Source organism: Cricetulus griseus, chromosome 5, assembly GCF_003668045.3.
Source record: "Cricetulus griseus strain 17A/GY chromosome 5, alternate assembly CriGri-PICRH-1.0, whole genome shotgun sequence".
Classification (NCBI taxonomy): domain Eukaryota; kingdom Metazoa; phylum Chordata; class Mammalia; order Rodentia; family Cricetidae; genus Cricetulus; species Cricetulus griseus.
In genome coordinates, this window is record NC_048598.1 from 130,851,173 (window position 1) to 130,878,650 (window position 27,478).

A 27,478-nucleotide genomic window follows, 5' to 3' on the forward strand; every position below is an offset into this window, starting at 1 on the left:
TTAGACACATTGATGACTTCTTTAAGAGGACATATCACTTCACTCTTCCCTATTAGAGTTGTTAACTTATTTATGTATATTTTGTATAACTTATTATGTATATTTTGTAACCCATTTTTAAGCCATTGCTCCACACCACACCATTGCTACACATAATCTCAAGATCTTCCGTCTTCTCTGAGGCTCCTATTATTTCAGAGGAAAAAAATCAAATCTAGAAGACAAATGAGTGTGGAGTGCTCAACCCTAAGTGGGCATCTATGTCACATAGCTTACAAATATCAGCAAGGCAGAGCAGGAAGATTTTAGGAGCCTGAGGCTGGGGAGGACTGCTGCTAAGCAGTGTCTTCTGGATATGACAAAGCTTCTGCCCTCACAAATCCACAGAAGCTGTGGCTGCCTGCACAAGACCAAAGGGTCAACGTGGATAGTGTGGACAGAGGAGGGAAGGCCTCATGATGCCTCATCCCTAGCTTAGGAGCTTTTGCAATTGATGACTGCCAGGGGAGGGGAGTCAGCTTTCTTCAGGGTGTGGCCCACTTAGGTTGTCAATGCTCTAGCAGGTGGCCCCACACTCGAACACATTCAGCACACTAGCAGCACTGATTGGGCTCAGTGATTTATAAAAAAATAAAAACCACAAACCATGATGCTGGCTGGGGACCTAGATGGAGGAGGGTCTGCAAAGGAGTTGGAAGATGGAGTGGGCATAGATATGATCTAAATACATTGTCTGCCTGTATCAAGTTACCAAAGAACAACAACAACAAAAAATTATAGTAAGTAGGTTTATGAAGATTAAGTTTTGTAAATTTCAAAGTATTACAAATGTGAATAAGTGGTAAATCCTAAGCAGTTTTGTAAAAACAAAAAACAAACAAACAAACCCCACAAATGGGTACCTATAAATAGTGTGTAAATCATGCAACACCATTAAAAGTGTTTATGTCATTGGGTAATAGTAAACCATACGATTTAAAAATGAAATAAAGCAAAAATACTCATGATAGTCTACATGTATCTTCTTTCCTTCTCAGACTTGTACAGGTGACTCTAGAGCAAACTTTAGGTGACTCAGAATGGCATGAGGACACCTTAAAGTATAGCAATGGCCTTCCCCGAAACACCCAGTTTCTGATTTGGGAGGTCCACGGTGGAACTCAGGCATTTCCATTTGCAGTTAATGCAACTAAACTGGGGACTCAATTGTAAGAAACACTGTTGCACAGGGACAGATTTTTGGTCACCAGTACTTTCATCCAGTCTCTGTTAAGACAAGGAATGTAGCTACTCACTATAGACTCAGGACTATTTATTACAGGTCTGCTCTGGGTCCCCATGACATTACATTAATGAGGGTCACTGACAATCAACAAAAAGCAACCATTTATTTAGTTTTTAGAAGGTGTAAGTGCTGGCAAGGCAAGGGCTAGGACTAGTGGGATGGGAGAGGCTGTAGTTTTAAACACAATGGCTGTAACACCTAGGAGAAGACCCTGGAGTACAGACTTGAAGTTGTAGGGATTTAGCCACATGACTGATTATCCGAAGGGAGAGGAAACAGCCGGCAGGCTGGAATAGAAGTTAAAGCAGCCTGACTAGGGCCATGGCTTTAAATGAAAGAGAGCCACTAGAGCAGTGGTTCTCAACCTTCCTGATGCTGCAACCCTTTAATACAGTTCCTTATGTTGTGCTGACCCCTAACCATAACATTTTGTTGCTGCTTCATAACCGTGATTTTGCTTCTGTTATGAATAGGAATGTAAATATCTGACATGCAGGATATCTGGTCTGCAACCCCCAAAGGGTCACAACAGATTGAGAACCACTGCACTAAAGGGTTTCTGATAGAGAAGTGACCTGACCTGACCTCATTTTGGCTGATAATAGATAAAGAGGCTACTAAAATCATCTGCGGTGGGTAAGGAATGAAGATGACCAGGTTGGTGAAAAGTGATGGAGACAGATACAGTCTAACAGGATAAAGAGTCCCTGCAGACTGAATGTGGGGAGCACAGAGATATGCCCTACTTTTGATCCAAACAACCAGAAGGACAGGGGTCTCGGAGGACTGCTGGGCTCTGGGACTCTGAACAAGAGTATCATGTCAACAGCTGCTGACTAGCCAAGTGGGACGGGTCTGAGGACAAAGACAGGAGTTAGCAAGGTGAGAGTCACTGAGGACTTTGACAAGTACAGGTCTGGTGACAGAGCCAAAAACCTGAGGAAGGTGAGGACAGATGGGAAGAATGAAACGAGATTTGGAGTAAACCATTCTAATAAGGTACTTGGCCCTTAAAAGAAGGAAGAATGGTGCACAGCATGTAGAGATGTTTTTTAGTGAACCAAAAATGTTTATATGATAAACGGGAATTTAAGAAATTACTAATTCACATTTTTTGAGATGCTCAACTATACATGGGTGACAAGAGCAAGACTAGGAGATGTGGCTATAGAGATGCATAGCAGTTAAGAGCACTTGCTGTTCTTCCAGAGGACGCAGGTTCGATTCCTGGTGCCCACATGGTAGCTTATAACATCTGTAACTCCAGTTCCAGGGGATCTGATGCCCTCTTCTGACCTCCATAAGCAACATGCAGGCAAAACACCCATAAGCACAATAAAATAATAAATTTTTAAAAAGACTAGAAAGTAATGTGGGTCTTGTTACCATGTTCTAGTATGCAATCAGCATGAATCATCTATCAATATGTGCTGAATGAAATATACCTCTAAAAATCATTAGGTGTTTTCCTCAACTAAGATGCGCTTCCTTCAAGCTAAGTAATTGATGTGTACATAACAGGTGAAATTGTACATATGCTCTATAAAAACCACTGGGGAAGGTTCAAGTGTTACTGACCTTAACATTAATGCAGCAGTAAGGATAGCCACGCTCTAGGACCATTATCCATATTAGACGATCCTCAAAACGGCCCAAGTAATGAGAGCCAGGGAGGAGGAGACCTAAAAGTAATTAGAAAAGGGAGGGGGAAAAGTAAGATATTAACTCTCCAAGCTTGTTTTATTTTGTCCTATAAATATTTGAAATGAAATATCCAGAACCCTATTTCAATGAGTTTGCCCATCATTAGGTCAAGAACAGAAAAGAGAGCCCACTTCGTATCAAGGGACTCTGAGTGGGCCCTTGGTGAGGGTCTTTGACTGGCGTTCACCGTTTATGTAAACAGTACACCTTTTACAGGTCTCTGTACTAGGATGTACTAGGCAGGGTGACCCACATAAGCAGCTGGCTTCCCTCTTCATGGAGGGAACCTACAGTATCCATTTGGTGGAAATTCATTATAAGTTCATGGAAATTATGAACAGAAAGGTGTTTGTAGGCTTCAATGGTAAGCCTGCCATCTGCGTTTATTTAAGCAAATGTTTTCCTTTTTAAGCTGTCAAATCACCCTATGAAATTTTCCCTGGGAATTTTTTATTTTAAAAATAAATTTTAAAATTTTTTTATTTTAAATAAGCAGCAGAGATATAATTCTATTTCACATTTAGTTTCTGCCTATATATCAAAGTATTGGAACCTGGATCACAAGTTTTTTTTTGTTTTCTTTTTGTTTTGGTACCTCAACTAGATCAGTAAGAACTTTTTTGAGTACAGCCCACCACTCACCTAAACTTCCAGCTGCCATCGCAGTCTGCAGTGCTGTGGTCAACCTGGGGACCATCTGGTGGTAGAACACTGTGTCTGTGCACACGCAAGCCGAAGTGCCCACTGCCCCTGGCCAGCTCTGAACTGGACGAGGAAACCCCACCAAGAAAACAGGAAGAGTAAAGAGGGGCAGTAAAGGAGCCGAGAGCAGGGCTGAAAACACTATGATAACCAATACACAGGGGGCGAATACAGTGTTGAGCACACACAAAGTTGTTGTTGTTTTTCTATGCTGCTTTTTTTCTGTCCATGATGCCAAAAGTACAGTCATAGCAAACTGTAATTTAGTGATGAACTGAAGCAAACGGTCTCGCATGATACCAATCTGTGGATACACAAAAATGATTATTTACCTTAGCAAGTGCCTTATGAATTTTCAAAAAACACATAAGGAAAAAAAAACATAATTATATTACTGCCTTAGTATTTTGAGGGAACAGCCCTAGCATGCAATTTCTTGTTATAATTTTCTGCAACCTCAAAATTAATAAACAAGAATCTACATTTATAAGTGTCTTAGAGTTTCTATTGGTATTAAGAGACGCCATGGCCATAGTTACTCACGTACACACATGCATATATATAATATTTAATTGTGGCTGGCTTACAGGTTCAGAGGTTTAGTCCGTTATCATCATGGCAGCATGAAGGCAGACATGGTGCTGGAGAAGGAGCCAAGAGTTCTACATCCAGATTGGCAGGCAGCAGGAAGAGAGTGAGACACTGGGCCTGACTTGAATATCTGAGACCTCAAAACCCACCCCCAGCGACACACCTACCCCAAAAGACCACACCTCCTAATAGTGCCACTCCTATGGGCCTATAGGGACCATTTTCATTAAGACCACAATAAGTTTTGTCTTTTTGACTTTATTTATTTATTTTTTTTGAGGCAGGATCATATGTAGCCCAGGCTGGCCTTAAACTTGCTATGTAGTTGAAGATGACCTTGAATTCCTGATCCTCTTGGCCTCCATCTCCTGAGAGGTTAGGAATACAGACCCCTGCTGACACTGGCAGGTTCTGTAGGATCTTTCAATGCAAACTTATCACTCCACCAAGTAGGCCACATACTCAACCCAAGCTTACTTTTTCTAAAACCAACAATAACAACAACAAAAACAAAATAAAAAAATCAAGACAAAAGATAACAAAATTATACTATACCACTTAAATCTTATTAGTAAATCACAAGCTATTAAATTGGGTGACTAGGATAAACTCTAGGAAAACACACTTATTGAAGCTAACTGAAGAAGGAAAAAAAGACTAGATTGATATTGAATTAGACTACATTGAATTCACTAAGATTAAATTATGTTCAAAGTATAGGTTTGCTAGAGATACATCATTTCTAAAATGTACTGCAATGATTAAATTTATGACTCAATATTATATATTCAGCTAAGTAGTACTTTGTGTTACTGCAATTTTTCTTCTTTTCAATTAATTAATTTTTCTTTTTCACAATTTCAAACATGTATACAATGCATTCTGGTTACACAGCCACAATCCTCTCTCATCTCCCCCCACCTCAGCGGCCTCCATTCTTCCCCCCACATTCATGACTTTTTTTTAAACCTGAGTTTAATCTGGGACATCTGTGTGGTGCTGAGTTTAGAACTGTTCACTGGAGCCCGATGGGCTTGCCAGTGGGCACACAACTGAAAATAATGACTCCCCAAACTACTCACATAGAACAGCTAAGATATGGATGCCTTCAATATTATGAAATGCTATAAACTATAAAACACTTAAATATTAACATTTACTGGCTATTATAAAACATTAGGAATGACCAATACCAATTTTTTTGCCAGCTCTTCCAGAGAACATAAGTGCATGGGATACTTTTAAATTCATTTTCTGTGGTCCTGATATGTAAACCAGACACTATCACAAGGAGAGGTTGCTACAAATACACATATACACATGGCTTAGACACATATCTTGAGAATACAAATAACAGATATTAGCCAACTCAATACCACCACAACATATGAAAAGTGTTGGCCTGAATGGCCAAGTAGGTCATTAGGAATAATAATCAAAACTCAACACACTGCACTATGTTAATAAACACAGAAAAAAAAAGAAACAATAAACTCTAGTACCCTTCATGATAAAACACTTACTGAGCCATGATGGGCATTTTATAAGACAGAGAACATCTATGCAGAATGTTTACTGTTAAAAGGCTGGCATATTAATGAAGGTTGAACACTTCCCTCATGAAATGCCTGCTTTTTCTCTTCAAGTGAACATTTTCCTGCTTTTCAACATGAAACAAAACAACAGCAAAACAACAACAAAATCACAGCAAGACGGCATCATAAAAATGTCAGGTAACAAGTGTTGATGAGAATGTGGACCAGCTGAGAAAACCTCATACACTGCTAACAGTGTATTTCCAAAATGGTATAGTCAGGCCAGAAAGCAATGTGCCAGTAGCCTGAAGCGTGAAACACTGATGACCAGATTTCTACATATCTACCCATCCATCCATCCATCCATCCATCCATCCATCCATCCATCCATCTCCATGGGAAATAAAAAACACATCTGTACAAAAATATGTACACAAATGCTCACAGTAACATTCCTGTCAACAGTGAAAAGTAGAAACCTAAATACCTATCATCTGATGGGTGTATGAACCAAACACGGTAAATGGGCACACTGGAATTCACTTGATAACAGAAGTACTGATCCATGCTATAGGAATGAACCTTGAGAGCATATTAAAAAGTTGAAGAAAACAGGGGCAAAGGACTACATGTTCTATGACACCACTCAGGTAATTCAACCAGAAGATACAAATCTACTCAGAGAAAGGGAGGTTCGTGGTGGCTGGGTCTGGAATAGGTACAGATGATGGGGAGGGTGGGACGGGGATTGACTGTTAATGTATACAGCTGAAATGTTGAAAAAGTTAGATTGCAATGATGCCACACTACTCTGAAGATATGACAATGAATAAAAAGCCTTCAAAAGGTTGAGTTTTATTGTGTGTAAAAAGAAAAAAAAATCTCTCAACAGAGCTGTAAAAATATACTTACCAGTAACAGTCTGGTTCCTGTATCAAGGCTCCTGTTCCACCAGCAATCTGTGTCGGATACCACATGCACTGCCGAAACAATTACCGTCTCTAGTAAAGCATTTTCTGTGCTCTGCCACACCTACAGAAATAAATTATCCACCTCTGTTGGGTTGAATTTGATAATCTAAGCAAACTGTTAAATAAAAACCACGAAGTGCTGCACAATGCATTCTGGGATTACCGTTCTGAAGGCCCTGGCGAATCCAATGGAGACAGACACAGAGTGTAGCCCATGTAAAGAGCTATCCAGTGCAAGGAAGGCCACCATAGCCAAGGGCGACACTAAAGCAAGACAGACAAAACAGAAGTGAGTTTGATTACTGTGGAAACCTCTCCTGTCACAGTTTATCTTGGTAAATAGCTTTCCAGAGCACATGTAAGCAATTAACTGAAAAACTAATAAGCAACAACAAAAACAAAAATCAAGCATAAAGAGCATTAGGTAAACTACACACCAATGAGGATTCTTTCCTGACTACCATTTGTAAGAGCCAGGAGATGGTAACCTCCTACCTATAGTTAGCAAGATCCATCTGACAACCCCAATCTTCAAGAGCTTGTTCTGCTTTTCAAAGAATTCAGACACAGCTTGTACATCCTTTGGATAGAAAGGGTTTCGGAAAATTCCAAAGATGTAGATGCTCTGAGTTTCTCTCAGTATACACAGTACTGAAAGTAATGCCGTCAGAACATAGCCCAGGGCGGACTGAGAGCTGCTTCCAGAAACCTTTGAGAAGCCAGAGTAGTGATGCAGCAGCCCCGCCTCCAGGAGAGCCACGCCCAGCATAATGGTACACAGAAGGCAGTCCCTCCTCCTGAACCCATGTCCAAAGCTGCCTGGGAAAGTCTCATGGCTGCTTCCCACTCTGTGCCTGGCCACACTGTGCCTGAAGGCCAAGCTCACGTCACTTAGGTTAAGACTCAGTAAGAATCCAAGTCCAGTCATGAAAAGAACTACACCAACGGTGCTGGGAATGAAGTAGGAGACAACAGGTGTTCCAGCAGAAATGATGAACATTACCAATAACCTGTAAGGGAAAAGAAGACAGAAGATTTACTTGAAAGGAAAGCTGTTCTTTAAGCAGTTACATCAGACCAACAGGATGGCTCACTGGGTATGGGTACTTACTGCCATTGACCTGCACCCCAGCTGTGGAGCCCATGTGGCAGAAGGAGAAAACTGACTACTGCAAGTGCCATGGTAGGACAAGAGCATTTAACCCCCCCCACACACTAAATAAGTAATGAAAAAGTGAAAACAGAAGTTTCACCAAACTTCAAAACTCAAAACAGAACAACTTACCGTAGGTGAGTTGACATGGATGAGCCTCCAAGACCAAACTCTAAAACCTGTTCCACTGCCCAAAAGAAGAGAGCGTCAGGTGGGGGCAGGGTCCCGAGTGCCCACAGGAGAGGCAGGAACACAAACAGGATGTGCAAAATCTGATTCATGTGCTCTAGAGCTGGGACATTTACAATAAACCTGAAAGAGGAAACACTTAAATCATACCAGGTACTGAATGGACCCACCAAATAGCACATACCACAAAAAAGCAAGCTTACAGGAAAGGCTCTACTCCCAGATATCTGTGTGTACTGTGACCACTGCCCTAAACCAGCAAGTAACTCAGCTGTGCACAAACTTTATAGATATGTGGATTCAAATATGCAAAGAAAGAAACTAATGTAGCCACCTGTAACAATGAATGCAGAGATTAAAAAAAAAAAAACAAAAAAAAAAACTGAATAGATGAGGCAGGGACACATCACATTTTCCCCCAAATCTACATTGGCTGAAATCCTACCAATGATTCTTTAGACTTTAGAACTGCAAGTAACTTTGGAAGGCCAAAGCTTTAGTAACATGCATTTCTTAGCAGCTCCCTGCTGCTCTGTCACTGTCCTTCTCACAGACCTCAGAATTTGAAGTTCACTATAGATGATAGCCCTGCGCAGCTTAGGTTATGACAGGTCCCTGGGAACTTAATTACCATTAATAATAATACTCTTCTATCTTCGACCAGCAATGTTAGGGGTTTAAGACATATTTGTATAATACAGTTTCCTCAGAACAGGCAGCCCCTCTTTAAATGTAGTTAGAAACTGCTACTCAACTCAGTAAAAACATTTGGAGTTCAACATAACAAAACAGACTTAAAGGGTTTAATAAAAATTTAAGACACAGGAAAGCATTCTTAACCTACTGCTAATTTTTCGGAGTAAACTTAATCAAACACTATGGGCTAATAATGTGACAGTACTAACAGAGACTTTCAAGAGAAAAACACCAAGACCCAGACTTACAGCAGAATTGCACTTGAACACCTGAGCTGTTGAGAATCAAGGACAACTGCCATACTTCAGCTCTAAGAGTTTACAGTCTAAATGCAAGCACACATTAACTGCGGCTAAAACAATGACCTACACGTATTTGCTCATGGGCACGTCTGGTCTACACCAGTCACCACACTGCTTCACACTGTATGCCCTTTCAAATTGTTGCAAGCAGGGAACAAATGAGCACAGGGTTCATATGTGGTGATAAATTAAAGGCCACTCTTTCTAGTAGTGGAATTTAAAATAAAATATGCTCCATTCTGAAAAGGAATGTCCAATTAACAAAAAGAACCAAGCAACACATAGCAACCTCCAGGTGGTAAAGGACAACAAGTTAGTCTGTTCTCAAGACAACCTTCCTCTTGAAAATATACTCAAAAGCAGAATTGCATGAGAATTGCAAGTTCAGGAAGTGTTTTACAAAATAAAACTCTATTTTGAAATCTTTTTCTTCTAAATAAGCAACATCTTAGTAATAGTATTTATCAGATATTAAAACAAATATAAGGATATTATGTAAGTAAATATAAACATATAGTTAAATTAGCCAAATACTGGTTATTTTGGTTCATATATAACTTGACCTCCAAAAGATGATTACTGTAGTTAATTACTTTATATGGAAAAATATTTAATATTTCTGATAACATAACAAAAATTTCCTAGGATTAAAAAAATCAGGTGTTAAGAAAAAATGGTTTTGAAGTTAACAACTCTAAAAAATATTTCAAGTTCAATACATCTGAAGATCTACATGCCAAGAAATGAACCATGCCCATATGGTGGCTAAGAGGCTATAAGTGTATATCATTTCTGTAGATAAATCTCATCTCTGAGCTAAGCACTTGCTTTTCATAATATAAAATCCATAGAAAGCCATTTGTCCTTATCATAACACAACTGTACTCCATAGAGTGGGAGAGAGAAAAAGTTATGGGCTGCATCTCTTCAGCCTTCTTTGCTATCTTTAGAGATAAAACAAGAAACAGTTCAGTATTTCTGTTCTGAGTGGGAGAGCATACACACTTTAGCTGTGTCATACCTACTAATCAAAGACTTGATGTCTTTGTTATCTCTAACGTATTTTTCTAAAAATGAAATGAAAGGCTAACTGTCCAGCATTAAAACTGTCATTTTATTATTTAAAAACAACTGTGAGGTTTTCTTTGCCTCATGTTTTAGTCACAGATTAAAAAAAAAAAGCCTTGTAATTGTGAAACCGTTAGACATTAAAACAGTACATTAAATCCAACAAGAATTTAGTAAGACATATTTTATGTATTTTTAGTTATAGTAAACAATGCTGTTTTAAAGAAAATACAATGAAATAATGTAGGACTCTTTAAAATGCAGAGCTAGAGCATAGCAGGCATTAGTTCCTGGCTTCTGAAATTAAATAGTGGGATAGGAACTTCCACATTTGTATTCTGACTCAGGAGGTATTAATCCCATAGATGCAAGGAGGAAGGCCACCAACCCAAATATGGCCCAATTCATTAAAAAAAAAAAAAAGCTTTATTCATACACACAGGCTGTTGCTCCCTAAGGTGGGGTTCAAGAGATCAGCCTCGGGTGTGGGGAAGATAAGGTTTTTATAGCTCAGGATTAGAGAGTTTCCAAATGGGGTATTTGGCAGGCACAGAAGTGGGGGTCGCAGAAGCAGAACATAAGTAAGTCATAAAAACCTTTATTTCAGAAGGTTTATAAGGTTGCCATTTCCTGGAACAGGCAGTATAGAACTATTTGTATTTAAGATTACAGGTAGGGCACAGTCCATTCCTTGAGTAACAGATTTACTCACAGAGAGGAATGAACCTAGTTTGCCTTTAGTATAATGGCTTCCAAGCCTAAGATGGAGGTGGGCTGGTTTACTAGACGCAGAGGCAGGAAGATTTCTGGGAGCTTGAGGTCAGCCTGGTCTACATAGCAAGGTCCAGGACAGCCAGGATTACTTTGAGAGACTGTCTCAAAAAACAAAAACAAAACAACAAAAATATATTCTGAAATTCTGAGTCTTATAAAACTTGGATTTGTAAAACAGGTTGTATACATGCATTCAATTTTATAGCTAACGTTTAAAAACCAAGCATTTAATTGTAACTTGCTAGTAAATGATTGTGCCAGAAACTAACTAAACTTCCCACGTAAGCTCCTCTTAAGTATCTGTTTAGATGAAGAACTGCGCAGGTCTCACACTGTTCTCTATAAATGTAGATTAAGAGTTAAGGACATCTGAGGTCAATTTCAGCACACAAACTGTCCTTGTATTTTCAAATGTCCACTTAATTCAGTCTCTAATCACATGGGTGTCTTAAAATAATAGAAATTTATATTCTAAAAGTTGAGAAAGTTGAGGATGCTGGAAGTCCAAGATCACAATGAAAACGGAAATGAGAGCTCTTTCACACACTACAGATGAAGCAGCTCTGCTATGTCCCTTCTTCTAAGGGCCTCATTCCATCAGATTGAGGTTGCATGTTCCAACCTGGTCACCCTCAAAGGCCTTACTCCTAATTGCATTACATTTAGGGTTGCACAGCATACAACTTAGTCTATATTTCACACCTGCCCAGTCCACAACATAGATCCTTCTTGAATGAAAACATGAGGACATGACTGCTCCAAAGATAAGGAGAAGGTTTATTGTAGATATGAGGTATCTGGAATAGTCTAGACTAAACTGGGCCGCGAGAGGATGGGGAGAAGGAAGAGTGAGACAATAAGAGAGAAGAGAAGAGGAAGCCACAAGAGGAACCAGGAGCCAAGAGGCCAAGAGAACCAAGAGGGCATGTAGCCAAAATGGCTGGCTGAGTTATGTAGGGAAGAGATGCTGGGGCAAGGGGAATGAAGCTCAGGGGCTGGAGAGGTTTAGGGTAGGGAGCTGGGATATGCCAGCCAGGATGACTCTGAGGGTCTGGCAGCTTGCATCTGCTCTGATTTGTGAAATAGGCACCCCAGTTAGCCATTTGTCCTGAGTTTAAGACGTTACATTTCTCACAGACAAAAATACATCTTTGTCTCAATGGTTCCCAAAATCTTAACTTTTTCTAGCATTAATTCTAAAACCACCCCAAATGTGCCTAATCTTGTCTATGCACCATCTACATTAGCTATGGGTGACACTCAAGGTACAATCCACCCATTCCATTCCAACTGGAACCTGAAGAACTAAGTTGAGTGCTTTCCACACTGGATGGTGATACAGGCTAGGACAAACACTCTCAATACCAAATGGTGAAAGGGAAAAAGAATAGGTGACTGGGCCCAAGGAAGTTCAAATACAGCAAGACAAATTGCATCACCTTTTAGCCCTGGTTCTGTACTTTGTTGTCTCACACCCTGGAGTGGCTGTAACCTGCATAGCTTCAGGCAGAGATCATTCTCTGGGCTCTGAGGACTGCCCACAAGGCTCTAGACAGAGGCCTGTAGCCAAAAGTTGCAATCACTCTGGCCATCATTCTCCCCTTTACTCCAACACTGCACATTCACAGTTGAATAACTGTCAATTGATACTTCAATCTAAGTTCAGTAGCTTTCCTTCAGTTCATTACCACGTTTCAAAGGAGCGGCTTCTAGAGGCGCAATCGTTATTGACTGACTGAGAGGCGCTGCAGCCTCTGCTAACCTTCTCTCAGAATCTGTCATAAAGCAGATCAGGAAGTTTCCAAATTTCAAGTTCTGGTTCTTTTATCGTGATTAACATTTTCTTCACCTCTCTCCTTCTGCATTTTAAAGTAAGCTGTCAGGATGAATAATGCTTCTTCTCATGTTTGTTTCAAAATTTCCTTTCTCAGATATCCCATTATATGACAAAACATGGGCAGTTGGCCAAGTTCTTTGCCAATTTATAAAAAAGAATTACTTTTCTTCTGGTTTTCAAGAATATATACCCCATTTCCATCTACAATCTCATCAGAATTAGGCTTTATGTCTCAATTTCGAGTCTGCACACCCCAAAACTTCCAGCTTCTAACAACCGCTCATTATATAACCTCCATTTTCTGCTTAGGTGTTTGTTGTAACTAACAACACTTCACTACCTTTGTCTGCCTGGACTGCTACAACAAAATATCATAGACTGTTCATAGAGCACAGAAATGTGCTCTCATACTTTTAGAGTTGGAAGTTAAAATCGGGGTGCCAGAGAGTCGGTGTGGTTCTTTCCTGGCTTATTGATGGTTACTGCTGTCTCTCATGGGATGGAGAGATCAAGCCCTCCCATGTATCTTTCAAAGGTTCTATCAGACCAAAGTTCACCTTCTTGACATTTTCATCTTTCAAAGGCACCTTCATGAGATGACATCACACAGTTTAGGGCTTTAGTAAATGAAGTTTTTCACACATAAATATTTGCTCCATCACATGTCTGTACATTTCTTCCTGTCCACTACTCTGGTAAAGAGAAAGCTTTGATCTACAGAAACAGAAACTAGATTTAGAAAAGACAAAAGGGGTATCAAGCAGTTTTGTAAACTGTTTCCTTTAAAATAGTACCCACTTTTTCCTTCTAGAACTAATCTAAAAACCATTATTCTGTCTACATTTTAGAGGTTTTTTGTTGTTGTTGTTTGTTTGGGTTTTTGGTTTTTCGAGACAGGGTTTCTCTGTGTCGCGTTGGAGCCTGTCCTGGAACTAGCTCTTATAGACCAGGCTGGTCTCAAACTCACAGAGATCCACCTGCCTCTGCCTCCTGAGTGCGGGGATTAAAGGCATGTGACCACCGCCCGGCTTACATTTTAGTGTTATTACAAAAATTATAAATTTCCTATTCATTAATTTTCTCTTTATAATAGTAAGTGTAGGGTAAAAGGGCAGCCAAAGGAACCCAGGCTGGCCCTGGAACCAGAGCCAGTGAAAGAAATATGTCCTGGCCCCCAAACTAGAGCCAAAAAGCTAAAAAAGACCAGTAAACAGAAACACAGTTTGGACTTGAAACCAGAGCCAACTCTGCCCCTGACCAACTGAAACATGAAACCAAACAATCCTGAGCATCCTCAACCTGAACCCAGAGCCAGTAAAAGAAATACACCCTGGATTTGAAACCTGAGCCAGTGAGAGAAACTTTATCCCTGAACCTAGAACCAAAGAAACACACCCTGACTCTGAAACCAGACCCAAAGAAACACACTTTGGCTTTAGAACCAGAGCCAGTGAAAGAAATATGCCTTAGCTCTGAAAAATAGAGCAACAAAAGCTAAAAAAGGACCAGTGAAAGAAACACAGTTTGGCCCTGAAACCAGTCAACTCTGCCCCTGACCAGTTAACTAAACTAACCAATCTCTGAGCAGGATACCTTATTCAGTGTTCAGAGCTGTCCTATTGCCGCTCCAGGTATAGCTTTAGTCCTGATTTCCTGACAAGTCAGGGTACCTTTCCCTCCAGAGCTGTCCTACTGCAGCTCCAGCCTCCAGAGCTGTAACACTAACACTCACTTGCAGGAAGTGTATGAATCTTAAAATGTACTCTCCCTGCTTTAAAGTTTAACTTCTTTCTCAGGTTATCACATTAAAAAAAAAAATAGTCTTGATTTAAAGTGAAGCACAGGACTCAAAAAAATTAGGTATCTTTCAAGACAGAATTTCTCTCTGTAGCCCTGGCTGTCCTGGAACTCTGCAGACCAGGTTGGACCCGAACTTAGAGATCCATCTGCCTCTAGAGTTGCGATTAAAGGCATGCACTACCACCACCCAGCAAAATTATGTTCCAGCACTTGGGAGGCAGAGGCAGGTGGATCTCTGTGAGTTTGAGCCCAGCCTGGTCTACAGAGCAAGTGACAGGACAGCCTCCAAAGTTATACAGAGTAACCCTATCTCCAAAACCAAAATAAAACAAAAGTATTTTTGTGGGCTAGAGAGATGGCTCAGCGGTTAAGAGCACTGACTGTTCTTCCAGAGGTCCTGAGTTCAATTCCCAGCAACCACATGGTGGCTCACAACCACCTTGAGTAAGATCTGGTGCCCTCTGCTGGCATGCAGGCAGAAGACTGTATATAATAATAATAATAATAACCTTTTTTTAAAAAAGTATTTTTGTTATGTTTTGATTCTAAAGTAATTTTTAGCTACTTCTTTATAGTATGGATATTTTATAGAGATCATTCCTAAAGATTAATCATCAAAATAACCTAAACATCCCAATGATTTTGTCTAAAATTTTAATTCACTGACTCATCATTTGTAAACACTATGGAAAGTTCTCTTGCCAGGTACACTTAGAAACAAAGCAAGTTACTAAGTATTCTATAAGTTTTACCTGTGTGCAAGGTCCACAGAAACAAAGAAAAGAATATAAAGTGGTCGCATGAGAGGAGTGATTTCGTAAGTATCCTGGGTCTGAAATGTGGCAGTCTCTGTGGCGGTGTTTACAATCAGCGAGTATTCTCCTATGCAAAGTGTTATCCATCCAAAGACAAAAAGCACAGCTGTTGCCCCAGGGCTGCCATACAGCAAGGTTATTCTGTTTGGGAGCAGATACCATGTTCCAAGGCCACACACCAACCCAGCAAGAACAGAATGAAAAAATGTATTGGCTACGTATTTTTTGCCAGGAATCAGAAATTTGACAGTCTCAGCGCCAGTACAACTTGTAAATTCATGCTCGTCCTCCTCTGCTAAGATATCCCTGACTATCATCCTTTTGACCACCACCGATTTGCTCTTGGCGTACACACTTGTCAGCTGGATGACAGACGCAGTGATCACCATTAGTCCTCCGGAGAGAGCTGCTGCCAAGTAGTCCCTTAGGATGTCCAGCTGGTATAGAAGCGTTCCTGTTCCACCTAAGGCCCATGGCATCAGGAAAAGGACAATCTGATTAACATATATGTAAGGAGGAGCACAGTAGCCTAATCTGAGTCGAGGGCCTCCAAGAACAGTCTGTGGAAAGCGCTTCAGCAGGAAGTCCTGTTTGTAATCATTTAGCAGAGGAACATCTGGACTCATACTTCCCATTCAGGATTGCTGAAAGTCACATCTTTTTCATAACCAGCAGTATCTATGCAAAAGAAAAGACAAATTACTATGTGCAAAGATGACACTGAAGACCTGGAGGAGATACAGCAGCTCATATTTCTACTTGACTTCCTTAGTTCCTTTATAGGCAGGATTGTAACCTTGATTCCTTCTCAACCTTCACAATATAATTAGTACTAAGTTTATTCTCTTCCCAAAATAACCAAACTAACTTATTTTCTTAAGAAATGGTATTCTTGGGCTGTGAGGTGGTAGCAAATGTCTTAAATCCCAGCATTCAGGAGGCAGACACAGGTGAATCTGTGAGTTTGAGACCAGCCTGGTCTACAGAGTGAGTTCCAGGACAGCCAGGGCAACACAGAGAAACCCTGTTTTGGTTATTTCTGCTCAAAGGTCATTAAGATCTTAAATATCAAGTGCAGTGGATTCTATTTACTTTTCTTGACTGCTTATTCTGAAAGTAAAACAAAAATAAAAACCAAACTACAACAAAACCAGTTGCTTGATACAAGATTGTTATGCCAGGTTCCCAGAACCCCAAACAGACCTCCACAAGGAGCTGACTATCCCAATGCAAAGGTTTCTTTGTTGGTCAAGCTAGCAGGGACCTCTACACTCAGAAGAGGCAGGGGTCCCTAACAATAACTGAGGGGGTGTTTTATAGGCCAAGAGAGAGCCACAAGATTACAAAGTTTCCATGGTTACTCAAGGTCATACAAAGTACAAAGTAAAGCAAAAACTATATATTTTAGCAAGATACATTTGAGCAAGATAGGGCAGGGACATGGGGTCCAGGGAACATGAGTTTGCCAATTATCCCCTGGGCTGGGGAATTTTTACAACCGACAATCAGTAGTTATCTGGTTTTCTTAAGAACAAAGGAAAGTTGACACAGATGGTATCCCTTTCTCTGAGAGCTTTATTTAGGCTCATGATTAGTGGGTCAAATTCTTTCCACCATCAGAAGTTCCCTTTTTCTCTGTATAGGTTCAGCAACCCAAGTTTTTATACTATTACTAATTTTAATTTTTGGTCTTTCAAGATCAGTTAGAAAAATATTACTTCAGTGGATCATATGTTAGTTTAGAAACTTAAATACCTTAAATAGCCTTTTAAACTAGTCTAGTTAATCTGTGTCAGGCAATACCTGTTTGCCACACAGTTAGGATGATCTTTAAACTGCAAATATTTGGTTCTTACTCCTTTAGTCAACTGTCCTTAGTTCTGTGCAGCTTTTACTTAAGCAGCAGCCTGTATATTCACAAAATAACAGAGCAGCAGAGTAATACTGTAGTGATCTGAATGAAAATGCCCCCCACCAAGGCCCATAGGGAGTGGCACTATTAGGAGGTGTGGTCTTGTTGGAGTAGGTGTGGCCTACTCCAGGAAGTGTGTCACTGGGGGCGGGCTTTGAGGTTTCAGATGCTCAAGCCAGACCAGTGTCACTCTGTCTTCCTGTTGCCTGCTGATCCAGGCACAGAACTTTCAGTTTCTCTCCAGCACCATGTCAGCCTACATGCCACCAGGCTTCCCTTTTAATCCATAATAACAATTATGGATTAAACCTCTGAAACTTTAGGCCAGGCCAAATGGAATCTTTTCCATTACGAGAACTGCTGTGGTCATTATGTCTCTTCATAGCAATAGAAACCTTAACTAAGACCGAAATCAGAGACTGGGGTATTGCTGTGACAGGCCTGACCATGTTTTTGCCTGGAACACTTTGGGACTTTGGACTAGAAAAGTATTTGGACACTTTAAGCGAGATTTAATGGGACTTACTAGTAGGAGCATAGAAGAAAGTGGTGCTGAGGGTGATTTGAACTGTGGGGGCCTGGTCAAGAGGTTTCAAAGGAGAATATTAGTGTGTGGTCTAGAAATTGTTCTCGTTGTATTTTGGCTGTTTCCTGCCCTTGTCCCCCCCCCACCCCCAAAAAAATCTGCCTGAGGCTGAATTGAAAAATTATGGATTAATAGCTTTGGCAGAGGTGACTTCCAGACAGCCTAGTATTGATTGTGCTGCTTAGTTATTTAGTGGCCACATTTATGCTGATCTATAATAAAAAGGGTCAAGCTGAGAGAGCAAGCAAGCAATATGAGGAAAAAAGGGGCACCAGGAAGTGTAGACAGATTAAAAAAAAAATCTGATTCTGAGTGGAATAATGGGAGTGGTGACCTCAGAGCAAGATCCCACACAACTAAGTTTGCAATTTGTGAAAAGGAATTAAAGAAAAGTTTAGGGCCAGGTGTGGTGGTATACACCTTTAATCCCAGCACTCAAAGGCAAAGGCTGGTAGATCTCTTGAGTTTAAGACCAGCCTGGTCTAACAGCAGTTTCCAGGACAGCCAAGCTTAGGCAGTGAAGGAAACCTTCAAAATGAGAAAGCTGGTGAAAATGTATTTGAATGGGGGGGGCATGTTCCAGCCCCAGAAAGTACAACTTGGGAAGTTTGGCCATGTTGTTCTGGCTTTAAAATCAAGGATACAAGAAAGGGGTTATAGAATCTCCCTCTGTAATTACAAAAAACCTTTAGAAGCTAGGCATATATTAGCGGTGTCCCTGCACGGAAGCATAGAGAAGAAGCCATTGCAAGAAGCTGTGAAGGTGAAGCCTGGATTGCCTTGGAGACCCCAAGAGTGTTGGAGATGCCAGAGTGGTGGGATACCTGCCAAGGAGAGGTACTAATGGAGTGAAACCAGCTCAAGAGAAAGAAATGTGTTGCAGTCAACAAGGCTGAAAGGAGTTGGGAGATTTGAAGAGCATTTTGACACTAGACTGTAGAGTTTGGAGTTTGCCCAGATGTTGTTTTTGGTCTTGTTTTAGTACAATTCATTATTTCCTCATTATGTTTCCTTTCTTCCTTTTTAGAATGGTAATGAATATCCTGTACCGTTATATAGACTTATGTGACCTGCTTTTTCATTTTGATTTTACTGGAATTATAGTTAAAAGACTGCATGAGTCTCAGAAGAGACTTTGAACTTTTTAAACAGTCCTGATACTGAGATAGACTGTAGGAACTTCGGAAGTTGGACTATGATATGGCTACAAGCCTGTGGGGTCAGGGGAGTAACTGTGGTGGTTTGAATGACAATGGTCCCCATAGGCCCATAAGGCACTAATAGGAGCTGTAGCTTTGTTGAAGAAAGTATGGCCTTGTTGAAGCTTGTCACTGGGAGTGGGCTTTGTTTCAGTCAGTCAGCCAGGCCCAGTGTCACTCTCTCTTCCTGCTGCCTACCATAGACCTGTCAGTTCCTCTCCAGCACCATGTCTGTCTGCAGGCTGTCATGCTACCCACCATGATGATAAACTGTAAGTGAGCCACTCCAATTAAATGTTTTCCTTTATAAGAGTTGCTATGGTCATGACATCTATTCAAAGCAATAGAACACTAAGACAGGAATTTTCATAAAGTTCCTTTTGCACCTTCCCCTCTATAAAAGCTTATCTGCCTCAGTGATGTTAAGCTTGGTGTTCTGAAATAGTATTCTAGTGTCACAGTGTCAGAAGGTCACACTCCTGCAGATGGGGTAAACATGCCAGCATGAGTTATCTATGGCAGATGCCATTAGTCAAGAAAATGAGCCTCATTGGATGGTCAGGATTTTTTTTTTTTTTTTTTCGAGACAGGGTTTCTCTGTTGATTTGGAGGCTGTCCTGGAGCTCGATCTATAGACCAGGCTGGCCTCGAACTCAGAGATGCGCCTGTCTCTGCCTCCCCAGTGCTGGGACTAAAGGCGTGTGCCACCACTGCCCAGCAGATGGTCAGGATTTTAAAATTTGAAGTACCTAAGTTTTTTCCATGGAGTTAAGAAAACACTCCACTTGCCCTATGAGAGATGCCAGGAAACAAGATAGAGAAAGGGAGATAGAAAAGTGACACCATATAAAGCTGATTATTTATCATAGTAACCATATTCATTTTCCTCCTAGTAGTTCTCAACTTTTTTAAATAATCAAATGTCAACAGAGAAACATGGAAAGACACTTATGAAATACCAAAAGTAAAATTAATAAATTGCTGGTGGCATTTGTATTAAAAAGTATATTTATCTGTGTATTAGAAGGCTGGCTATCACTTGTATACGTATTAAAAGTTTGATAAGAATATTAAGTAAACTATTTTGTAACATTTACTACTTCTTCAAATTACTAAATGTCCTCTACAGCTCTCAATCCCATGTCCTGTGAGCATCTCCTGTGCTTTTCCTCCTAGATGCCTCTTCTCATGTCTTTTGCCTACAATGTCCTCCTTTCCTTTCTCTAGTCAGTAATTTTAGTTAACTTTCATGACCCAGGCTAATCATTTCTAAAACTTCTGGGGAGCAGTTAAAACAGCTCATTCGGTACCACTCATAATCTTGGAGTAGGCTCCCATGAAAAGAAAAAATTATGAAACTTTATAGGCAGAAAAAAAACTGTGGTTTTGAAGGCTGTCCTGGAACTAGCTCTTGAAGACCAGGCTAGTCTCGAACTCACAGAGATCCACCTGCCTCTCCCTCCTGAGTGCTGGGATTAAAGTCATGCGCCACCACAGACCAGCTAAATCATAAATATGTTTAAATAAGGTTGTAAAGATTTTAAAAATTGATTTCTACTTCCTAACAATTCATTAATGATCACTATGGCAAAAATTATATAATAAGCAGGTCCAGTTAACTTCTAATATTCATTCTAGGCCATAGAAGTTTAAAAAGATTTAAGGATTTAAAATATTTTTTGAGGTACCATCAACTACATTTATGTGGAGAAATATTCTAAATGCCAACCTGGATTATGTATAAATACAACCAAAACAACTGAACTCATTCCCTGCAAACAATCTTGCATATGCTTCTGAAGAACTGTTAGTCTCTGGAGGGTCAGATAACGTTTACATGGTCCCTACCTCTAGCACGCTCAAATAAAACTAGCGCAAGCCTGAGGAAACAAAAGCTGTGATGAAGATGGCACCACAACACTGATTTAGGCCATATGCTCTCTTCATATGCTACTCTGAAACCCAGCCAACTAAACAGACTCGGAGATGTTGCTGTATTTGGAATCTGAGTCATAAAATTCCCACAGGAGTAAAAAAATGGTACAAACTGGCAATCTGCTGAGAGGGAATTCTTAGTTACCAAAACCACAACTCATCAATCACATGATAGTGACTAAATCCCTTGAAACAAAGAAAAACACAACAAGAAGTAGTAGTTTGAATATATGTATGTGCACACCACATACATTTCTCTAAGGCCAGAAGAAAGAAAGAAATTCCTAAATAGCATTTTTGGCAATTGTCTCGATTTTATTTAGGTTTATTTTTAAAAATGTGTCATTACTATTATTCTATGGATACAACGTACTCATCCATGTTTCTATATTTCATAAATTTTGAAAGAAAATATACCAAAGGTTTACTTTTTCAAGCATCACTGCATTTACTAATTTCAAAACAAATACTTTGTGACCAGTACAGAAACAAAATGACCCATACCACTGTACTCAAAACTGTAAAACAACACAATTCTCCATTTCTTAGATAAAAGTCACTTGTAACCACTAGAGCACAGAAGTACACAGATGTGGAGAGTTAAGTGTAAGATGTGGAGGTAGTTAAGTGTAAACTGCTGAGTGCACCTGTTGGAATGCACAGATACGACGCCAGCTGCCACTCAATTCTGTACATTACTCTAGGGATCCTAACTGAATGCCACATCATGAACAAACACTAAATTCTTCAAGAGTCTTTAAAAAGACTTCGATGCGCATGTATAACACACACACACACACACACACACACACACACACACACACACACACACACACAGTGCACTGTGGCTCATGGAGCATGTGTGGCTTCCTCCTCCATCCACCATGGAAAGAAAAGAGTCATTATATTTCTTTGAACTGATGGCATTTATTAGGACATTAAGAAGGTCTTCAAAGAGGTTTTTTGCTTGTTTGTTTTGTGTTCTCCTCCCATCCCCAATAAATCCATAGGACTGGTCTGTAAAAATAACTACAAGCAAAGTGGCATAGACCTCATTTCTGCTACTTGGGAGGCTAATGCATGAAGATCTCAGGTTCAAGGTCAGCCTGGGTAATATTGACACCTGTTTCAAATTTTTGAAAAGTTAAAAAGAGGTCTGAGGAAACGGCTTAACATGCATGTATGGAGCCTTAGGTTTAACCCTTAATAACCCATCTCCTCCACCTACGGAGACCAGACAGTTCAAATTGGCAATGCCTCACAAGTAGTATAATGAGTTGTGCTGTTTTACTTTCCCAGTGTATAACACCAAAATATAAGTTAACAGCTGTCTTAGTTAGGGCTGCTATTGTAAGGATGAAACACCATAACTAAAGCAATTTGGGGAGAAAAGGGTTGATTTGGTTTACACTTCCATATCACTGTTTGTTGTGAAAGGAAGTCAGGCCAGGAGCTCACACAGGGCAGGAACCTGGAGGCAGGAGCTGATGCAGTGAGTTGAGCCTGTAACAGGGACGCAGACCTTAGCAGGCCCTCAGACCTTGACAAAATTGACTCCATGATGAAAGTATCATTCAGGCTGTAAAACTCAGAGGGTAGACAACACCACCTGCCAAAACTAAAACAAAGTCCTAATCCATCGAAGTCCATAGTTATGGGAAAGTCTCTAAAATGTAAAGCAAGGTTAGTACCTTGCTTTTTGGCTTCTGTAGTTATGCTTCTTGCTAACTCTTCTTGTTAACTGAAGTGTGTCAACCCAGGACATGGATTTTGTGCTTAAAAGATCACCCTGAGAAAGGTTTGGGGTTACACTGGGATCCCAAACACCAGTGCAAGTTAATGGCCAGCTAATAAAGACTTTCCATTGGCTTAAACCCATGTCCAAACAGTCTTTTCTGGTAAATACAGACTACAACAGGCCCTCCCCATTCAATCACATACTTTTAAAAAGATCTACAGGTTTGTCTGTAGCCCAGGCTTACAGAGGTGTTTAGGGCTCCCTTCTCTCTGATGATTCTAGCCTGTGTCAAGTTGACACAAAATTAAGCCAGCACAACAGCATCCTACTACTCATGGACAATTAAAATGGAAAGAAAAAGCTAAAGATTCTGACTACCCTCCCATTTCTCACTCACTCTAATAAATTCAATTGGTTTGATAACCTTTTCTCTCAAAAAAGGTATCATCAGCGTCAAGCCTGACACTCATAGAAATCACTAGAAATAACTGTACAAAAAATCGAGAACCAACAATATTGACAACTAAGTTACAACGTTAACTAGTGGCAAACTAAGGTTTTAAACCATACCAACCTATTATCAAACAAAAGTACAGTTTGCTTTGAGGATTCTTGAGTGGTGGATTTGAAAGGAATCTACAAAGTGTAAAAATGTAAAACCTGATACCTAAGCTTGCATGAGGGCACTGGCACCTAACACTCTTGAAAAAGTATATTCAAGAGTCCTCACTATCAGGGAAGTGAAAAAACCAATTTACAGAATAGTAAAAGGCTATTAAGTAGAGATTTGTATTTAGAATATATAATGAATTCTTCTAATTCAATGATGAAAATACAACTTGGGTTTTAAAAGATGAACTAAGGATAAGAATCGACAATTTCTGGGTGATGGGCCAGATGGACTTGGGAATGAAATCTGACATAAGGAAAAGCAAACCAAGTCTACCATGAGATACTCTGAATTTCCTTGAGTGGCTAAAACAAAAATGAAAGACAAAAACAAATACTGGTGAGGTTAACTTAAAACCTTCAAACACGTCTGGTGGGGATGTAGTGGTGCAGTGCCTTGGAAAACCTTGGCAGTTTCTGAAAAGCCTAAACAAGAGGATTAGCATATAACTCACCTACTCTATTACCAGGTTATTATATCCAAGAGAAATGAAAACATGCCTGAACAAAAACTTATACAAAATGTACACAGTATATTATTACTGGCCAAAAGGAAAAAAACTCAGTGTCTATTAATGGCTAAAAGGACAAATAAATGACCCGCATCTGCATAATAGACTTTTATAAAATAAACAATAATGAAGTAATAAAGCTCTGACATGGGTGAACTTGAAAAACATTCCTTTAAGGTGAAAGAAGCTAAAAGCACGCATTCAAATCAGATATTTTAAGGTTCTGTTTATATGGAACACCTAGAATAAATCTGTAGAGACAAAAAGAAAATAGATTAGTGATTGCCAAGAACTAAAGTGGGCAGGAATATTGGGAAAAGGTGAGGAAAAGGAGCTAAAACTATGTTTTGTTTTGGTTTTTTGAAGTAATCAAATTGTTCCAAAATTGACTGTAGCAATGGTTGTGCAATTCTGTCAATACACTTGCACCAATGAGTTGTATACTTCCAGATAATGAGTTGTACCTCAAGAAAGCTCTTACAGAGGAAGATGAAAAAGTTCCCTGCCCGAGATTTTCCACAGAAGTTAACAGTCAACAAGCATCTCATTCGATAGGAAAGGTAAAACTTGTAGACAGCATGGGCCCCAAACTGTTAAGTTATTAAAATGGCAATATCTGAACTGGATGCTGTAAGAAATGATGGGCTAATGAGAGTGGTTGTAAGTGGATAGAAATATGAATGTTCTCTCTAAATGCAGGAACTTAATGAAAAAAAAATAAAGCAATAGTGAAAAAATGAGTAAGGGGGAAATAGGAGGCACAGATCAGGTAATTCGGAGGCCTAATAAATAACAAACGGGAATGGGATTCATTTACATAAATTCTGGTCTTTGACTCGCAAAGGATTATAAGGAGACAGAAAAACCTGACAAACGAGCTATATATGTATCCAGGCGGCCAAGAATGAGCAATTTGGGGGAGGAGGGTTTGAGATGAGAGAACCAAGAAACAGTGAACTCTACCTAAGGGGCACAGTCCTTGATCTTGATCTGGGTAACATGCTCATGCCTCATCAGGGCCAAAGGGACACTCCATTTCACAAAGGCCTCTCAGAAAGAAAACGCAGCTCCACGGGGTGCAAAATTTGCTGCCCGGTTAAAAACCACAATGGGTCACTACCTCTATCAATTCGGTTCACCCTGGACATAAAAAAAGAGCAACAGTTGCATTTAAAAGCTTTCAAACAGAGATCGGAAGACGTCTGCTGAGGAAATAAAAGCTGAAAGAACCGGGTGGTATCCACGCGTGGAAACTAAGGCAGCAACGAAGCCCCAGGTGTGTCTGGGACGGACTTTACCTGGAGTCACCCGAGGGGAGGGGCGACGCGAGGGCGTCCCGGGACCACATCTCCCCTGGGGAGGTCGGTTGGGAGCTCCCTCCCGACGATGGATGCGGCCGGCACCAGCAGCTGACCCGGGGCCTCCAGGACCGCTCGCGTTTCCATGGCTAACATCAACTGCGCTCCCGCCTCCCAGGAGGCAGTGCGCACGCGCGCTCGGAGGCGGGGCTGGGCGTCTCGCTCCGCCCCCGTCGGCACGACCCGGCGGGAGGTGGGTTCCCGTGCACAGCGCAGGGGAGCGGGGTGGGCGGTGTTTGCTCCGCGCCGGGGCCTAGAGCTGTGGGCTTCGCTAGGATCCGACTGCCACTCAGGTCCTTGAACATCCATCCTAAGCACCACCTCTGAGCTCTGACCCGGGCTACGCTCAGACGCAAGAACGTGGTTGCCTTGGTGACGAAATGTTCCTGCGCTGCGAGCCTCCAGACTACTATTTTGGGAGCCTAGGAGCTCCAAGATTGGCAGACCCATGACTCAAGAATGTAATAGGAGTTCAATCCACTAGGGTCCTGAGACCAACATTAATGACCACAGAACTAAAGCCAGACAACAGCCTCGGGATTCTGAATGCTTTTAAATGGCACCACGTGCCTATTCTACTTAGATTTGAAACCAAATACCCTTGTTGTCTTGCACTACTAGATACTGCCTTTTCCTGTTTACAAAATGAAGGTTCATGACCACAGCAAGTCTTGGTACCATCTTTCCAACTATATGTGTCTATTTTTGTGTCATATATCGGTGATTCTCAAAACGTTTTAAACAATGTGTATATTTGTTACATACACGATCTCAATTCAAATGTTTTCACCTCCCCCCCCCCCCCCAGACAGTATTTCACTGTTTTGTGTAGCCCTGGCTGTCCTGGATCTCACTCAGTAGATCAGGCTGATCTTGAACACACAGAGATCCTCTCCTGCCTCTGCCTCCGGAGTGCTGGAGTGCTGGGATTAAAGGCGTGTGACACCACCGTCCCACATGTTTTTACTCTTCATAGTATAATACTTTGGGGACATTATAAACTATATTCATATAATAGTGAACTTATCAGTGACAGTGGGCCAGGGGCCAGGGACACAGGTTGTGCATAGCCACCTTAGCAACCCGAGTTCTTTTCAGAGATCAAAAAATTTCAGGGTGGGCCTGTATGAAGCAGAGTTGAGAGTTTGTTAATGATTTTATCATAAAGTGCAGGGGTTAATAGGTATGCTCAATGACAAGGTAAGACACACGAAAGTGTGGGGACTTTTCCCTTTACATGGTCACATATATGATTTTGGTGATGTCTGAGCTTACACAGAAAGCTATGCTACGAAAGTGGAGTGACATAAGCAGGTTACTGATGTCCATTGGATCTAATACAGCTGATAGGTTAAAAGGGTATTTTGAAAAATATGTTTATAGTCTTGTTTGTTAGAGTCCCAGAACTTTTCAGATTTATGTATTTTTGGAAAAGAGTGAGGTCATGAATACTCAGGTCCTAAGCATGACTTGCAGATATTTAAACATTCATATTTGAAATGCGTCCCTAAAAAAGGAGTATTGTCTCTCTGTAGGCAGTCTTCACAGGAAATTTTAATTCTTCTGGGATTCTTTTCTTGCTGGGCTATCTGACCTCAAATGTCAAAACAACTCTTTCAGCTTCTCAACATACATTAAAATTTTACCTTATTATATTGTGGGTTACTAAATGCACAATAGCTTATCTTTAAAAAACCCCAACATGCATATCTTAATTACAAAACACTTCTGTGGGGGTCTGGAGCGGTGGCTCAGGAAAATCCTTGACTCTCAGCTAGTAGAATTTCAACCAGTCTCTGGAGTAAATGGCTTCTTTATCTTACTTTCCCCTTTCTCGTTGTCTCAAACTTAATTGATAAATGTGTTTTGACAGTTCTACAAATTAGATGATTTCATTTTCTACTTCTCCGACCTCTCTATTTCTTAAGACAAAACAGTGTTGGATTTAAGCCAGCTAATAACTCTAGAATGATCTCTAAGTGTCCAAGTCATTCTAGTTTTTGTTTTAAAGTGAAGAGTTGAATATCTAGTACTTTAAAACAAAAACTAGAATGACTAAGCTTGGTGAGGCGGACATGCCAAAAGCCAAGCCTCCTGGACCAACTGATCAAGTTGTAAATGAAAAGTTCTTAAAGGAAATTAAAAGT

General features: G+C 40.5%; 1 protein-coding gene across 1 annotated transcript in view; it reads right to left on the bottom strand.

Annotated features, from left to right (window-relative positions):
- Positions 1–25,426, bottom strand: part of Pcnx4 (pecanex 4) — a 39,875-nt gene extending 14,449 nt beyond the window's left edge. Inside the window, exons 1-8 of the mRNA XM_027418229.2 lie at positions 25,272–25,426; positions 15,360–16,100; positions 8,074–8,253; positions 7,284–7,798; positions 6,952–7,052; positions 6,730–6,849; positions 3,632–3,995; positions 2,864–2,967 (exon numbers count right to left, since the gene is read on the bottom strand). Of these exons, the coding sequence (XP_027274030.1) occupies positions 2,864–2,967; positions 3,632–3,995; positions 6,730–6,849; positions 6,952–7,052; positions 7,284–7,798; positions 8,074–8,253; positions 15,360–16,057 (2,082 nt within the window). The 5' untranslated portion in view covers positions 16,058–16,100; positions 25,272–25,426. The remainder of the gene's footprint in view (positions 1–2,863; positions 2,968–3,631; positions 3,996–6,729; positions 6,850–6,951; positions 7,053–7,283; positions 7,799–8,073; positions 8,254–15,359; positions 16,101–25,271) is intronic.
- Positions 25,427–27,478: the final 2,052 nt, after the last annotated feature.